General features: G+C 60.0%; 2 protein-coding genes across 5 annotated transcripts; one reads left to right on the top strand and one right to left on the bottom strand.

Annotated features, from left to right (window-relative positions):
* Positions 1-527: 527 nt before the first annotated feature.
* Positions 528-11,522, bottom strand: Cchcr1 (coiled-coil alpha-helical rod protein 1). Of its 3 annotated transcripts, none has more exons than XM_055597017.1 (19): positions 11,469-11,522; positions 10,725-10,805; positions 10,392-10,457; positions 10,025-10,244; positions 8,180-8,483; positions 5,345-5,508; positions 5,115-5,250; positions 4,914-5,024; positions 4,691-4,840; positions 4,059-4,169; positions 3,822-3,928; positions 2,855-2,967; positions 2,646-2,691; positions 2,351-2,499; positions 2,073-2,261; positions 1,897-1,998; positions 1,224-1,375; positions 942-1,062; positions 528-830 (listed from the first exon to the last, which is right to left on the bottom strand). In XM_055597017.1, the coding sequence occupies exons 3-19, from the start codon at positions 10,405-10,407 to the stop codon at positions 691-693; spliced, it is 2,331 nt and encodes a 776-aa protein (XP_055452992.1). In that variant the 5' UTR covers positions 10,408-10,457; positions 10,725-10,805; positions 11,469-11,522; the 3' UTR covers positions 528-690. The 3 variants fall into 3 exon arrangements, with proteins under 3 accessions (XP_055452992.1, XP_055452993.1, XP_055452991.1); XM_055597018.1 differs by having other exon boundaries at positions 10,748-10,805; positions 11,469-11,516; XM_055597016.1 differs by lacking the exon at positions 11,469-11,522 and having other exon boundaries at positions 10,748-10,999.
* Positions 11,523-11,845: 323 nt separating this feature from the next.
* Tcf19 (transcription factor 19) lies at positions 11,846-15,435 on the top strand. 2 transcript variants are annotated; one of them, XM_055597064.1, is made up of 3 exons: positions 11,846-12,775; positions 13,700-14,276; positions 15,056-15,435. In XM_055597064.1, exons 1-3 carry the CDS (start codon positions 12,538-12,540, stop codon positions 15,060-15,062), a joined length of 822 nt encoding a protein of 273 aa, XP_055453039.1. In that variant the 5' UTR covers positions 11,846-12,537; the 3' UTR covers positions 15,063-15,435. The 2 variants fall into 2 exon arrangements, with proteins under 2 accessions (XP_055453039.1, XP_055453040.1); XM_055597065.1 differs by lacking the exon at positions 15,056-15,435 and having other exon boundaries at positions 13,700-14,280.

Genomic DNA, 15,435 nt, shown 5'->3' with positions numbered 1-15,435 from the left:
GCCCTCCGCCCAGCCCAGCATCCCCAGCCCTGACTGAGCCTGCTGCCCCTCCTGAGGCTGCCTGTCGCTTGGCCCTGGGCTTGGATGGCATCTTTGGAGACTCCTGGAATGTTGAGTGTTTAGTATCTTGTTCTATGCATTCATCATCACCCAGCGAAAATAATTTTAAAATAAAGGTGACGATAAAAAAAAAAACAAAAACAAAAACAAAAAAAAAAAAAAACACTTGGTCTGGGGTGGTGGTGCCATGTGCCTTTAATCCCAGCACTGGGGGGGAAAGAGGGGCTCAAGGCCAGCCTGGTCTAAGAGTTCTGGTACATCCAGGGCTACAGAGAAACCCTGTCAAAAGAAGGAAGAAAATTTGGGAGGCAGAGGCAGATGGATCTGTGGTTCAAGGCCAGCCTGGTCCGAACTTCCAGAGCAGTTAAGAAAGGAACCCTCTTTCTTAGGGTTCATAGCCTCAGCCCCAGGAGCCGGCGTCAGGGAGAACCCCGGTCTCCCAAACTCTCCAAGCAATGTCTCCACGATAGCCGACTTTATTTATTTCGGAATTCGGACTTGGTGGCAGCTGGGGTCCCAAGGCATGCTGGGGAACAGGCAGAGGTTGTCCCCGCCCATGTCCTCCCTCTCCAACCCTCCTGGGGAGTCCAGCTCCGGGCTGGCTTCACTCCTGCTCCTGACAGCTCCGGCTCAGCAGCAGTGGTCAGAAGGAGACATGCTCTGGGCGCTGTGATTATCTTCCGGACAAATAGAGTCCTCTCTGGAAATGGCCTCGCTCAGGCCTTGCAGGTTTTTGAAAAGGGTTCTCAGGGAACCGGACACGCAAGACACTGCAGGATGGAGATCAGGCTGAGAGCGGGCTGCGCGCAGCCCAGGCACGGGGCTGCCCTGCCCGAGCCCCGAGGGCCCCTGGGCTGCCATTTGTCCCTCAGCATATCTACCTGTCCTGGACTCCCTGGACCCTGAAGCTGCAGGAGACTCCTTCTCTGGGGGCTCCGCAGGCGGGGGGCAGGGGCCGGTGGGCTTCTTCTGCAGCACCGGAAGCACGGCCAGGAGGCGCTGCTGCTTGTAAAGAGAGGCCCTCCTGCTTCAGGGAGGCCGGGAGGGAGCGGGCGAGCCGCGCCGGGCCAAGCCGGCCACCCGCCTCTCCACAGCGCCAGCTCCTGCCTCTCCACCCCTCTCCTCAGCGCCAGCTCCCGGGCCCTGCTCCCCGCCACCCCTACCAGCATGAGGTTCTTGTCCCTCTCCAGCTCCTGCACCCGCCGGGCCAGCCGCTGCCCCTCTTCCTTCCGGGCCTCATCCTGCAGGCGCCTGAGCTCCTGGTTGCGCTCCTTTTCCCGAGTGGCTTTGTGCTGGATCTGGCGCAAGGAAACCACTAAGGAGATGGGAGTGGGTCAGCCCAGAGCCCAACAATCGACGCTCACTTCCCAGCGCTGGCTCTCAGGGTCTCTTCCGCGGTGGCTGATGGCATGGGAGGGGGTCCTCTGTGAGCCTGCCCCACCCCCACCCCCACCCCCGACATCAGCTCCGTGGACGAGACCCGTGGACGGACGGCGCAGGAGACAGGACAACTCTCCGCCTGTGGGGCGTGCTTAGAGCGCCACGCCTGCAACTGTCTATCGTGTAACCACGGGCGCAGAGGCAGGAGAGGGGGTGCGGACAGTTCTCACTGAGGGTCGACACAGCAGCATCCTACGACCCTAGCTCACCCGAGGGTTAAGTTTCTGGTGAGGGCGGCTGCCGACACCAGTGACAGGCCCAGGAGCCACAGTTGTCACAAGCTGTTTCTAGATCTGGCCAGGCTGAGGTGTGTTCACTAAGCGAGATCACTTAGGTACCCACCCTCCATTACTTCACTGCGCATGCGTGCCAGGGCCGAAGGGGCGGGCAGCTCACCGGCCTTGGCCTGCTCCCTCCGCGCCTCGTTCAGCCTCCTCTTTGCGTCCGTGAGCTGTTCCCGCAGCCGGGACTCCACCTCCGCCACCTTCTCTTGCAGAGCTGCGGAGAAGGGCGAGGCGGTCAGGGGGCTGCCCGGCCGGCCGGCAGGGGGCACGCCTGCCCTGCCCCCACACCTTGCCCGTAGATCTCCTGCTGCCGGGTCAGCTCCTGCCGCAGGCAGGCGGCCTCCTCTGTGCTCTCCTGCTGGCCCTGCCGGGCGGCCTGCAGCTGCTGCCCCACACTGAGCAGGGAATCCTGGGCGCACCGCAGCTCCTGCTCCAGCTGCTGGGCCACCTCATTCAGCTGCCGGCGCTCGGCCTCCCCTGAAAGCGTGCTACTGTCTCACCTCTCCTGGCACCGGCCGCAGGGCCCGAGCCGCCCTCTGCACCCGCGCAGCACCGTGCGCGCGTACCTTGCTCCCGTGCCCGGCCCACCTCCTGCTGGATCAGCTGGGCACTCAGCTGCAGCTCGGCGTCCAGGCGGTTCCGCTCTTCCCGCAGCTGCTCCAACTCAAGGCTCAGGTCTGCACCGAGTGGGGGTGCAGGTGGGTCTGAGGGACAGCTGGGACGGAAATGATAAAGAGCCGGAGAACATTCCCCCATCAGCTACCTGACTGGTGCCTCCATCCCGCCTTGTCCCTCTGGGTCCCGGCAGCCGATAGGGACCCCGACATCCACACCCTCCACCTCAATGTGCCAGAACTTCACCTCTCCAGGCGCAGCTGAGAAACAGTCAGTTTTCGAGCCATCAAACCTGAGACAGAAAATCGCAGGGCAGGGAGATGGGTGTGCAGAAGGGTGGAGGGGCACAGGGCAGAAGGGTGGAGGGGCTCAGGGCAGAGGGATGGTTACTAAGGCAACAGAGGATGAATGTGGGAGGGAGGGAGACAGGCTGGAACCCCAGTTGCCGCACATACCCTTAATGGTGTGGACCTTGCGGACGGCATAGCTGAGCCGGTTGTTAAGGCTGGGAATCCGGGCTACAGCCTGGTCCAGCCTGGTCATGGAGCTATGGAGCTTGGCCTGCGTGCTGAGAAAGGCACAGGCCACTGCCCGCCCGCCCTCCCTCAGCTCTTAGAGCCGTGCAGGGTCCCGCAGAGGACACAACTTCCCATCCTGTGAGACGAGTGTGGGAGGAACAGGGCTCTAGCAAACCCCACAGGCCATAGCCGGTCACAGCCGGTGGCTCAAGCTCCTCAGCAGACCTAGTGAACCTCAGTGCTTAAGCTTTGGTAACAGCTGAAAACAAACTCCTGGTTCCTTTCAGTCCTCCGACAGGGCGGCTCTGAACACACCGTCACGCTCGGCTGGAGTGACTGGAACACCTGCCCTGCAGCGACCATCAAGAGTCCCGGCCGCATCCCCCAGGACCGGCAGCCCGGGAAGGTGCTCAAAGCCTGGAAGTCACTGCACAGAGCCTGTGCTCGCTACACCCTCAGGCCTTCTGGACGGGGAGGAGCACGTGGACCTTGAACCCGGGCAGTGCTCCTTCCACACTAGCCTGATTCCCTGCAAGGTCAAACATTCATTTTCCCTGGGTGCCAGGGCCTGAGAGCAGAGATCTGGAATGCTAAGCAGGTGCCTGGTCACTGACCACACACCAGTCCACGTACAGTTAAACCTTTCCTCCATAAGCAGGCGTGTGTACAGGAAGCAAGGAAGGAGGAAGGGAGGGAGGAGGGACGGGGTCCTGAAGCCGCAGCCTGCCTCACTGCCCTGCTCAGCTTCAAAGGCTGCAACTAGGCTGCGGCTCCCGGCTGGGCTGGTGCCATGGAGGCGCTGCCCCTGCCCCTCCAGCCCCTCCCTGCTCCCTCCAGTCCCTCCAGCCCCTCCCTTCTGCTCCCCTGCCCCTCTAGCCCCTCCCTGCCCTGCGGGCTGCCTTACCTGCTCAGGGAACTGACCAAGGTCCTGAGCAGCTCCTCAGCACAGGCTGCCTTCTGCTCCTGCCTCCGCCTGGCCTCCTGCGCCCGATTCAGCTCCACCTGCAGGGTCTGGTAAGGGTGCACGTGTGTGCGCGCGAGTGTGTGTGCACGCGTGTTCCCCTTCAAGCCTCCCTCTCAGGCGTCTGGCCCACAGACCCTGACCAGGGACTGCTTCATCCCGCGGTCTCCCGGCTCGGACCTTGGCGCTCATCCGCTCCACCTCCACTTCCGCAGCTCTGTCCTGCAGGGCGCGCTGCAGGATGGCCTGCTCCTGGGTCTGGGCTGTCAGCTGTTCCTGGAGCTCCGCGATCTACAGGAGCAGAAGGGGCTGAGCTGGCCAGTCCAGAGCCAAGGCCGTGGGAAGCGTGGGGTGCAGGACACAGGGCAGGAGTCTCCAAAGTGGGGCTAGAGAGTGGCTCAGGGCTAAAAGCACTGGCTGTTTTTACAGAGGACCTGAGTTCCATCCCTTCACCCACACGACGGCTCACAACCACCTGTAACTCTAATTCTAGGGGAGCCAACTCCCTCTGACTTCCATGGTCACATGGTACTCAGACATACATGCAGGCAAAATATCCACACACATGAGATAAAATAAAATACATCTTTTTTTTTTCTCCCCTCTAAGACAGGGTCTTACTATGTAGCCTTGGCTGTCTCCCCAGCACTCGGGAGTCAGAGGCAGGTGGATCTCTGTGAGTTTGAGGCCAGCCTGGAATACAGAGTGAATTCCAGGACAGCCAGGGCTACACAGAGAAACGCTGACTTGAACCTTTCTGACTCGCCCCACACGCCAGCACTGTGACTGTGGCTGAGGCCCCGTGCCCTGACCTGGTCCTTCAGGCACTTCGTGGCGTCCCTGTGCTGCAGGTCCTGGGCCTTCAGCTGCACCATCAGGACAAACACCTTCTCCCGCCAGCTGCGAAGCAGCATCCGGCACTTCCTGGGGAGCTGGGGCTCCAGGGCCTCGGAGGGCTGAATCTGCGTGGGGCAGGGCACAGTGAGGACTTCGGGGGGAGAGAGGGGGTGTGGGTCTCCCCAGGGAGGGGCCTACCTTCCTGGTCAGCTCCTCTTCCTGCAGGGAAAGCATGTGCGTGAGGCTCTGCACACGGATCTGCAGCAGCTCTATGGTGGCCTGGAGGTCGGTACGGTCCTCCTTCATGTGCTGGGTGGGTGGAGCACGCCTCACATAGGGCCTCCCTTCCGGGGGGTTGTGCCCCCTCCTCCAGGCCACCCGGTCCGTCCCTCCTCCCACCTGCACGGCGTCCAGCAGCTCCTTCCGCTCCTGCTCCCAGGCCCGGCTGTGCACCTCGGGAGGGGCCTGCTCCCCCACGTACTTCCTGAGACTGGCCACCAGGGTCACCTGGGCCTCCAGCTCCTCTTGGGTCTTACTGAGGTTGAGGCAGAAGCGGGGCGGCCCTCAGGGCGGGGCAGCACGGAGACACCCCGACCAACCGACCATGCCACCCGCTGCTCCCTGGCCACCTCAGCTGGCTCCTGAGCTGCTCCACCTCCTTCTGGGCCATGGCCAGCTGCTTCACCTCCTCCGCCCGCTTCATTTCCAGGCTGTTCAGAGACTCCTCCAAGACCTCGGCCCTGCTGGTCAAGCTGGCAAGAGCCTTCTGGTGAGCCTGCGTCAGGGAGGTCAGCTGTGGAGGAAGGGAGCACTCAGGGATGGGTGGCCAGCAGGGCTCGGAGGAGCTCAGAGGGCAGCAGTACTCCCTGCTCCTCCAGGGGACTCAGCGCCCAGCACCCACGGCAGGCATTCGGGGGATCCAGTATGCCCCGACACACTCACCAACAGAACACATACTCATAAATGAACAACTTATACATAAATCTTTAGGGCTAGAGAGATGGCTCAGAGGTTAAGAGCGCTGGCTGTTCTTCCTGAGGTCCTGAGTTCAATTCCCAGCAACCACATGGTGGCTCACAGCCATTTATAATGAGATATGGTGCCCTCTTCTGGCGTGCAGGTGTACATGCAGGCAGGACACTATACATAATAAATAAATCTTTAAATTTACTTATTTAATAAACAAAACAAAGCTCACCCCATCTTGGGGCCTTGTCTCCCAGGGACCCCTGCTCTAAGCAGAGGGAGAAATCTTGGCACATTGTTCACCCCAGTTAGTTTCCAACAACGTCAGCTCCTGCCAGCTCCCCTCCCCGTCTCTCTGTGCCCACTGCCGATCACCTCGTGCCTGGTGTTTGTAAACTGGGGAGACAGCTCGTCGGGAAAGCGTTTACCTCACAAGTGTGAAGACCTGAGTTAGGATCCCCAAGCCCTATGGCAGGCCGGTGCACACTGCAATTACCTCCACTCTGTGGAGGGGAGGGGACACAGGACACAGGTCCTCGAAGCCCCCAGGCTAGCTACTCTGGCCTACGTGCTAAAAGTACAGGCCAGCAAGAACCCTGTCTCAATGGGCAGTGGAGGTGCACATTTAAACCCAGCACTCACAGAGGCCCATCTCCGTGAGCTCAAGGCCGGCCAGGTTTACCGAGTTCCGGGACAGCCAAGGAAAAAAAATATTCAAACAAAAGAACTTGAGAACCCACATCCGAGGCTGTCCTCTGACCTTCACACGTGTGCCAGGCACACTCACACCCCCACCCACATGTGCCCACATCTGAGTGTGCATATACCCTTCAGGGTGCTGGGCATGGTGGCAGCGAGAGTCTATACTCTTGTGTGCTGGCTACTTTCTGGTCAACTCGACACATGCTAGTTGTTTGGGTAGGGAAACTCGATTGAGCAAACGCGTCCTTAGGACCCACTCTTGATTAGTGACTGATGTGCAGGGGCCCAGTGTGCCTCGGGTGGGGTGGCTCTGCCCCCAGGGAGCTGGACCTGAGTTGTACTGAGAAGCAGGCTGGGCAAGCCCCGAGGAGTAAGCAACCCCCTCCACAGCCTCTGCTTTGGTTCCCGCCCTGCCTCTTCTCCGTGGACCGGGAGTCACAAACCCTTCCCTTCCCAAGTTGCTTTTTGTCAGTGCTTTACCACGGTAATAGACAGCCCAGACACCCCAGTACTTGGGAGGCTGAGTCAGGGACTGCCTCAAGCTCAAAGCAGCCAGGGCTACGCATCAAGACCCTGCCTTCACACTCCCCACCAAAGATTTGCCTTACCACAAGGCCTGCCTTCCTCAAGCTCCCTCCTGTGGCTCCTGCCTCTCCCCTGCTCCTCTTGCATGGGCAGCCTTCCTGAGCCGGCCTGAGCCTCCCTGAGCCAGCCTGAGCCCACTTGAGCAGCGTGTGCGCATGGGGATGTTCTAGGGAGGGGTGGCCTCTCTCACCGGACCCCTCAAGTTCCACAGGATGGAGGGGATGGGGAGGAACTGGGTGGAGAGGGAGAGCAGAGCCTCCACTACCACTGTCAGGTTTGTGAACTGAGAAACACAAAGCCTCTTTAGACGGAAAACACAAACCCGGCAGCGTTACTTCCCGGCTTCTTTTCTGAGGCTCGAGGTGGTGGCGCACACCTTTAGTCCCAGTGCTTGGGAGGCAGAAGCAAGAGGATCTCTGTGAGTTCGAGACCAGCCAGAGCTACACAGCCAGACCCTGTCTCAACAACAAACCAAAACCCCTCCTTTTCCGCTGACACTGGGGCTGACCCGATGGCCTTGCACACACTGGACAGGCCCTCTACCACTGAGCTAGCTACCTCCTCGGCTAGAACTGCTCAATCGTACTCCTCTCTTTGATGTCAGCGGTTCATCCCGCTCACAGTGACCGTCCACAGTGGCTTTGTGAACGTGGCACCAATTACACAGGTTCTCAAATACCAAAGCGGGCGTGTCGCCCGGTGAAGCAGCCAATTCAGAGGGCCTTCTTAGTGGCTCAGCAAGGCTGTCCCTGCTCCTGTTACAGAGGACGAGCCTCCCTTCCCGACCCCTCCATCACCTGGGCGGCCCTCAGCGGTGGTCCTGACCCTGGCAGTGCTCTCCCAGCGGCAACAGAGAGCGGCCCAAGCTAGGCAGTCAGCTCCACCCCGTAAGCACAGGCTAAGCAGCTCGGATGCTGAATCCCCAGCCGGCTCCTCCCTCGAGGACGGCACAGAGAAGCAGTGGGCATCCTGCCTGAAAAATCTACCTTTCCGGCCTTCCCCAGGACCCCCACGTTTCCAGAGGAGTACTTGACACAGGGTAGAAGTTGTCCTTCGGAGAGTTTCAAACGGCACAAGCTCGCCCGACTCCCCAAGAAACAGCTGCAGCCCAAGGAAAACCCAAATGGTCTCTTTCCTAGACCAGCTGCTGGGCAGCTTGGCAGGGTCCCTGAGGTCCGCCCTGAACCGCCCCAGGCCCTCGGCCCACGCACCTGCTCCTGGTGGACGCTGTGCATCTCCTCCAGCTCCCTCTGCTTCCCCTCCTCCAGGTTCTTCCGAACCATTTCGGCTCCCGCCAAGGCGGCACGCAGGCCCTCAGCCTCCGCTTGGCCAGCCTTCTCCGCCACCGCCAGGGCATCCAGCTCCATGGCCTGCGCCTCCAACCTTATCTTCTGCTTCATGGAGGTCTCACGGTAGGCTTGGACCTCCTCCTCCAGCCGCCGCAGCTCTTTGAGGTGACGGGAGATCAGCTCGGACTGCTGGGTCAGGGTGTTGGAGACCTCCAGCTCCTGGGACCTTCAGAGAACGGTGGGCACAGGTGAGCGGCTAGAGGGTGCCGGCAGCAGAGAGGGCACTGACCCTCCACTTTATGTGGGAAGCAGAGGCTGAAGCTGAGGCAGGAGGATAGAGGCATTCAGGCCACCACCATCTCCCAGAGGTCAGCTTCCTGGCCTCAGAGACCTAAGGGGTAGGGAGGCCCCGCCGAGAAACGGATCTCTCCAGAGGTCCACGTTTAAGCAGACTGAAGAAAAACCCCAAAGGTGGGCGGCCGGGGGCCACACATTTTGAGTGCAAGACCCATTACAGCGTGCAGTCTGGACTCCAGCCACAGTCCAGGGGCAGGGAGACAGCACGGGCGTGGGAACTGGGCTTCGGAACCAGCGTGGTGGTGGACCGGGTGACTTAATAGACTTTTTTGTTGTTTTATTTGAGACAGGGTCCCGCGTAGCCCAGGCCGACCTTGAACGTAGTATGTAGCAGAGGCCCTGAACTTGGGTCCCTCCTGCCTCCACTGTTGCATGGTGTGCATGTGTGTGCACACCCCCACACACACCACAAAAATGTAAACGTTAACAACAACAACAAAAAGTACAACTAAAGCCACTCCTGCTTTGTTGGTCTCGGCAGCGCCGTCCCGACCTGGGCTCGCTGCCCCTGCTCCAGGGACGCACCCCGACACCTGCTCGGGTGCGCGGGCTAGCGGCGAGTGTTCGATACAGTGTGCAGGGAGGCTGGCGGTGCTCCATCTCCAGAGGACTCACTGTCACACACAGTTAAGCTAGCTGTGAGGACGCTGGCTCCTGAGCCGGCGCCACGCACCGTTCCTCGGAGCCTGTCTCCTAACATCCCTTCATCATCAAGGCAGAACCCACTCACACACAGACACGCATCCACGGGGCTGGAGGGCGGCTCTGTGGTTAAGAGTGTTTGCTGCTCTCACAGCTCCACATTCGGCAGCTCACGGCTGCCTGTGACCCCAGCTCCACAGTTCCGGCCTCCAACTGTGAATGCTGTTTTTGTTGTTGTTGTTTCGGGCTTTTTCAGACAGGTTTTCCCTATGTAGCCCTGGCTGTCCTGGAACTCAATCTGTAGACCAGAGGCCTTGAGCTCAGAGATCTGCCTGCCTCTCTAGTGCTGAAAGTAAAGGTGGACCGTTTGTTTCCTGCTCAAAAATAAAACCTTAAAACACACATTCACAGAGCATAGCCAGCTCCTGTGCCCTAGTCCCATAAAGGCCCCTTTAACTACCCTGGAGGAGAGAACGAGCATGCCACCGTACTGGATCACTGTGTCTTAAGCTTCACGGCACCCTAAAGCACTCAACAGCTCCTGGGTAACCCATCTCCTCTCCTAAGACATTCACATTCCTTATTAGCTGAGAATTTAAGTCCAGATTATTTCTTTTTGTTACTCCCCATCACACGGCACATGCAGTGTAGGCACCAACAATTACTACAGAAAACCACACAGGTTAGGGGGCTGGGGCTGAGAGAGAGGGATGCATGCACAAGGCCTCATTAGCCCGAGTGAGGAAAGGGTGACAACAGAGTCCCTACCTGCCTCTCCGCCATGGCCCCTGCCCATCTCCACAGAGGTTGTGTTCCCACACTGTAGGCCTCTCAGCATCTAGCCATCTCTCTGGGACATCTTGGCTGGCCGTGGATTGGACCAGGGGAACGTCTGAAGCCCAGGTCTGGGTCTGGGTCTGGGTCGTTCTTGACAGGGTGGAGAAGGGCCGAGCTTGGAAGTGGGAGGGAGGAACCAACCCAGCAAAACCTGAAGGATGGAAGGAAGGGAGGAAGGGAGGGAGGGAGGGAGGGAGAGAGGAAGGAAGGAAGGAAGGAAGGAAGGAAGGAAGGGTCACAAAAGTAAAGCCAGTTGGGGAGACAGAGATCCCCAGCCTCTTTGATTAGCCTGACTGACCTGAAGGCGGTAACATCTCCTCCGTATCAGAAGTCTCTAGATCTTGTCTCCAACCATCTATGTTCCCTGGACAAAAGGAGAGACAAGGACACTCCAGTTCAGCTTTCAGGCCACCTTCCAAAGAGAAAGCCTACAACAGCAAAGCCATAACATAACCCTCGTTACTGCCAGATGCACCCCGCTCCGAGCTGCTCTCTTCCTACTTCCCTAAGAAGAACCAAACCACTCGCTTGTCCCAAACATGCTCCTGATAGAACGAACCAGGCAACGATCATAAGGTAAATTTACTGAGACGGGAGGACAGGGGTGCCCCTGAGGCTTGCTTCTACTTACAGGATTCTGGGTGGTGCCTTTACCTTCCTCCGTAAGCAAGTGTCTGTACTCCCTGAAGCTCAGGGCTGAAGATGAGAGAGCCTGTTCAAAACGCAGGGAGCTCAGTCTCCACAGTTCTCGCCACGGCACGGTAGGGTCGCTGGGTAGCCCATCGAGGCACCACCGACCCATGGTTTCTGGGTCATTTCCTAACAGAGCGTCAGCCCATGCCTTGGCTCCAGAAGAATGACGCCACATGTGGGATTAAGCGGCTGCCCTAGGATCCCCGGGGAACCCGAGCAGCCTAGAGCCCGTTGCTGGGACGCCAGCTTCCCGCCATCTCATCTCAGCCTCTCTGGAACCAGCCTCAGTTTCTCTCTAGCCCCTCAACTTTCATTTCCGATGTCCTTCTCTCTTCGGAGTCCTATAGCATCTTCTCTCCCCCACTTCCATCAGAATTCAAACTTCTGTTTCACTCGGCCCGCAGACTCCTACCCGCTTCCCTTCCTAGCGCTAGTCTGCATTTTTCTTGACGGAATTATCCCGGGCGCTCCCTGTCCTGCTGCCGCCCGTCTGCTCTCCCGCACACAGCCCTGGCTCATCCCCCGCCCCGCAGGACCCCCGCTCTAAGGCTGTCTTGATGCTCTCATCTGTTCTTTGGCCGGACTCCTGCACCCCTCTTCCCCGGTGGACCCCCTCCGCCCACCCTAGCACCCCCTCTCAGACCCTCCCGCCCCCAACCGACTCTTCCCGAACGCCCCTTACCCAGCGCGAGATCCGCCGTCTTGCCACGCCCCTTGCACCTAGCTCCGGGTCCGGGCTGGACACTCTTGATCACGCATGCGCGAGGCGGGCGGGCTGGCGGGCTGCTCCAAAAGCACCACTTCTCCCTACCGGAAAGAGGAAGGAGAAAGGTGCACACACGAACACAGACGCCCGAGGCCTGCTCCGCGCCCTGGCCGCCCCTCCCCACCCCGGGAACCCGGGAAAACGTGCAGACCAATCAGGAATGGCGGAGGGCGGGACAGGGGCGGTGCCTTCCTGAGCATCGTCCAATAGGGAGGAGGAGCGCGAGCCGGCCGGCCAATCAAGACCATCCGGAGGCGGGCGCGGGCCCGCGGGCGCGAAGTCGGACCCGGGAATTGGGGAGGAGGAGTCTGCGCGGCGCGCGCGCCCAGGCCGCGCCCTCCGGGCGCCTTCCCGGCTGTCAAAACCGCGGCGGGAGCGAGGCGCGGGATGCGGAGCCCCTTCCTCAGCTTACCCCGCAAGCGAGAGAGGAAAGGGTGAGGTCCGCTTTCGTTACAGGAGTTAGGGCCGGTCTGCGCCGCCCTGTGTGGGGACAGTGGCCGGCCGAGCGGGGGAGGAGAGGACTAGCAAGCTGGACCACCAGCGCCCTGGCCCCGGGTTACACTTGGGCGGGCGGGCTCGTGCCGCACGCGCGTTTGTGTAGCAGGACCGCTCCACCCCGTCTGCGCGGAGACCCCAGCGGCCGTTTAAAGTGGCTTTGCCTTGCACAGATTGTTAAGGGATTCCGGGGTTCAGCGGCCCGAGGATCCGGCTTCCCAGGGGTGCCGCCGGGCTCCTGCTCGGGGTTTTGCGGCGCAGCAGGACTCTCCTGGAGGTGCTTTTCTTTAAGTCTCGTCTTGACAGCCACCACCGCGTCGCCCGTCCAGGCCTCTGGCGCCCTGCGTCTGCACTTCCCGAGCTGGCACTAACTAGACAGCTGCTGACGTCCGATAGAACTGGTCGGAAGCCCGCGGGGTGCGGGACCCGGCAGCAGGAGGGGTGATGAGCCGCTGAGGCGGGAGACGAGGTGCAGAGGCGCACCCCCCCCATGCTGCCCTGCTTCCAGCTGCTGCGCATCGGGGCCGGCCGGGGAGGTGACCTCTACACCTTCCACCCCCCGGCCAGGTCCGGCTGCACCTATCGGCTGGGCTGCAGGGCTGACCTGTGCGATGTGGCCCTGCGGCCGCAGCGGGAGCCCGGCCTCATCTCTGGGGTCCATGCGGAGCTGCATGCTGAGCTGCAAGGGGACGACTGGAGGGTCAGCCTGGAGGACCACAGCAGCCAAGGTAGGCTCCTGCCACCGCCTCCCGGAGGCCGTGTCTGCCGTCAGAACTGTGCACTGCTCGTCGGGCTAACCTGTTCGTCTGGTTTAGCGCACACAGGGCCCGGGAGGGAGGCGCTGGGTGTCATCAGCAAAGTGTCACAGTGGGGCTCTCTAGTACTCAGCGCACACTTGACTCGGTTTCCAGGCTCCCGTGAAGGCAGTGATGAGCCGTCTGGTGGCCTAGGCATCCCGCCCCAACCCAAGGCAGCCTCAGAAGGCTGGAGTTCACAGTTCAGCCCTCCGACTTCAGTTCTTAGCTTCCTGTCAGGTCAGACAAGGTCTGGAGCATCCCAACCTGAGGTGTTGTGGGCAGCAGTCCAGCAACAGCCAGCAATGCTATGGTGTAGGCCAAAGGCCCTGCACTGTGACGTGCAGATGGAGCTGACACCGTTTACAGGAAAGAAAGTAAGATACAAAGCGGGTAAGAGTGACAGCAGAGGCCAGGCGTGGTGGTGCCCGCCTCAATCCTAGAACTTGGGAGGCAGAGGCTGGTGGATGTCTGAGTTCGAGGCCAGCCTGGTCTACAAAGTGAGTCTAGGACAGCCAGGGCTACACAGAGAAACCCTGTCTCCAAAAAGACAAATAGGAGTGGCAGCAGGAGGTGAGTATGGGGGAGGGGGTTACCCTGTGATCTTAGCTCCTCAGAGCTGAGGCAGGAGGATCGAGTTCTGGGCCCACATCTCAGAATGAGACAAAGCTGCTTAGGGCTGTGTGAGGCAGGAGCTAAGCACAGCAAGGCAGCTTCCCGTTTGTAGGCAAGAAGAATAAGCCTGTCCCCAGCCGACACAGCTGTTGTGCAGGGTTTGAGTTTAATGGCCAGGTCCTGGCACTTCTGACTAGACATGTTTCTATCCCTGTCATTTCTCTTGTGCCTCACCACCAACAGGGACTTTGGTCAATAATGTCCGACTCCCAAGAGGCCACAGGCTGGAGCTGAGTGATGGTGACCTTCTGACCTTTGGCCCTGAAGGGCAAGCAGGAGCCAGCTCCTCAGAATTCTACTTCATGTTCCAGCAAGTCCGGGTCAGACCTCAGGACTTCGCTGCCATTACTGTCCCTCGGTCGAAGGGAGAGGCTGTGACTGGTTTCCAGCCCATGCTGCCCCCCCAGGGGGCACCCCAGCGGCCGCTCAGCACCCTCTCCTCTGCCCCCAAGGCCACACTGATCCTCAACTCCATCGGCAGCCTCAGCAAGCTGCAGCCCCAGCCCCTCACCTTCTCCCGTGGTGGTGGTGGTGGTGGTGGTGGTGGTGGTGGCAGTGGCAGGCCACAGAGCCTGGCTGTTCCCACCCGGCCTGGGGAAGTGGGACCCCCGCCTGCCCCACCCACGAGAAACCGGAGGAAATCAGCTCATAGAGTACTGGCGGAGCTGGATGACGAGAGCGAGGCCTCCCTGGGCCTGTCCGTCCTTATGGAGCCCAGGAAGAAGCTCCGCGTGGAGAAGGCCGCTGTGACGTCCAGTGGGTGAGTGGGGTCCCCGTGTTTGTTACAGCCTCAGACTGCGAAGCCTCGAAAGGCAGGGGTGAGGCCGTGCAGACCCCTGGGTTAGCTTTCGCCACGGGAGGGGCTAGTTATGTGTGAGGCTGGGGGATGTCTCACTGGGAGGGCACTGTCCAGCCCGCACCTGCCTTGTCCAGGGTTGGAGTCCCAGGGGCACACACTTGGTAGTCGAGGCAGACAGGATTTGCCCAACCTGGCCCTACTGAGACCCTGTCTTGAAGCAAAAACTGGAGTCAGCCGGTCAACTCGGGATGCTTTGTTATTTTACGCGCTTGGGTGGTTTGCCTGCATTGCAATGTGCTGTGCGTGCAGTACCCGCAGAGGCCAGGAGGTGGCGCTGGATCCTCTGGAGATGGCTACTAGCCGTGAAGTAGGCGCTAGGACTCAAACCCATCTGGAGGAGCAGCTCGGGACAAGGTCTCACTGTGTGGCCCAGGCTAGCTTCAAATTCCCCGGGTGAATATATAGTGGTCGGGAAAGGGAAGCTGAGGGGACGCAGTAACTCCTCCTCCTGGGGTTACAGGTCTAGCTAGGCGGATCGGTTACCCAGAGGCAAGTTATTCACACTGGGTTCGAGTTCATAGCATCCAAGAGGTCAGAGGTCACGCATTCAGCTCCTCCAGTACACGGTCAGACTCAACCACGGATCCAACAGCCTCTCCTGTGGCCACTGTGTACAGGCAACACTCAAACACTCATCCCAAAAGTTAAAAACAGATCTTGAGAAAAGTCTTTCTCCAAAGGGAATGACCACAGGCCCGGAGAACCCTCATGGCTGAGCTGACAAAGAGATGGCTTCTTCCTGTCCAAGACATTACTGCCAGGTGTAACAGCTGGACTGTCCAGCCATAAGGAACCAGCCCTGTTCCCACACACCCCCTATCCGCAGTTAGAGTGCTCATCAGTCACAGAACCCATCCCCACAAGACCGAAGGGGATGGCTGAAGTCTTCTTAGTCTGCTGAGGCCAGCATGCTGGCAAGGGCTGTCACTTGAATGCCATCAGCTAAGGCAGCCTGGAGGACTGACTGAGGCCATGCCTAGCACTGCCACCAACTGAGTGTATGACTAGCGTTTCAGAGCTCTGCCTTCCTTTCCAAATAAAGACTAAACTGCTTCTTCTA

The sequence above is a fragment of the Psammomys obesus genome, unplaced genomic scaffold (assembly GCF_907164565.1).
Source record: "Psammomys obesus unplaced genomic scaffold, mPsaObe1.curated_primary_1811, whole genome shotgun sequence".
Lineage (NCBI taxonomy): Eukaryota > Metazoa > Chordata > Mammalia > Rodentia > Muridae > Psammomys > Psammomys obesus.
Note: the sequence above shows the minus strand (reverse complement) of the source record. Positions and strands in the feature narration are given on the sequence as shown.

Excerpts from the sequence above, each read along its gene's own strand:
- Cchcr1 (XM_055597016.1), bottom strand. The coding sequence starts at position 10,961 with ATGTGGCGTCATTCTTCTGGAGCCAAGGCATGGGCTGACGCTCTGTTA. Across the intron at positions 5,251-5,344 it reads CAGCTCAGGAGCCAGCTGAG|TAAGACCCAAGAGGAGCTGG; the intron begins GTGGCCAGGGAG and ends CCTCAACCTCAG. Across the intron at positions 2,968-3,821 it reads TTGGTCAGTTCCCTGAGCAG|CACGCAGGCCAAGCTCCATA; the intron begins GTAAGGCAGCCC and ends TGCCTTTCTCAG.
- Tcf19 (XM_055597064.1), top strand. The coding sequence starts at position 12,538 with ATGCTGCCCTGCTTCCAGCTGCTGCGCATCGGGGCCGGCCGGGGAGGT. Across the intron at positions 12,776-13,699 it reads GGAGGACCACAGCAGCCAAG|GGACTTTGGTCAATAATGTC; the intron begins GTAGGCTCCTGC and ends CACCACCAACAG.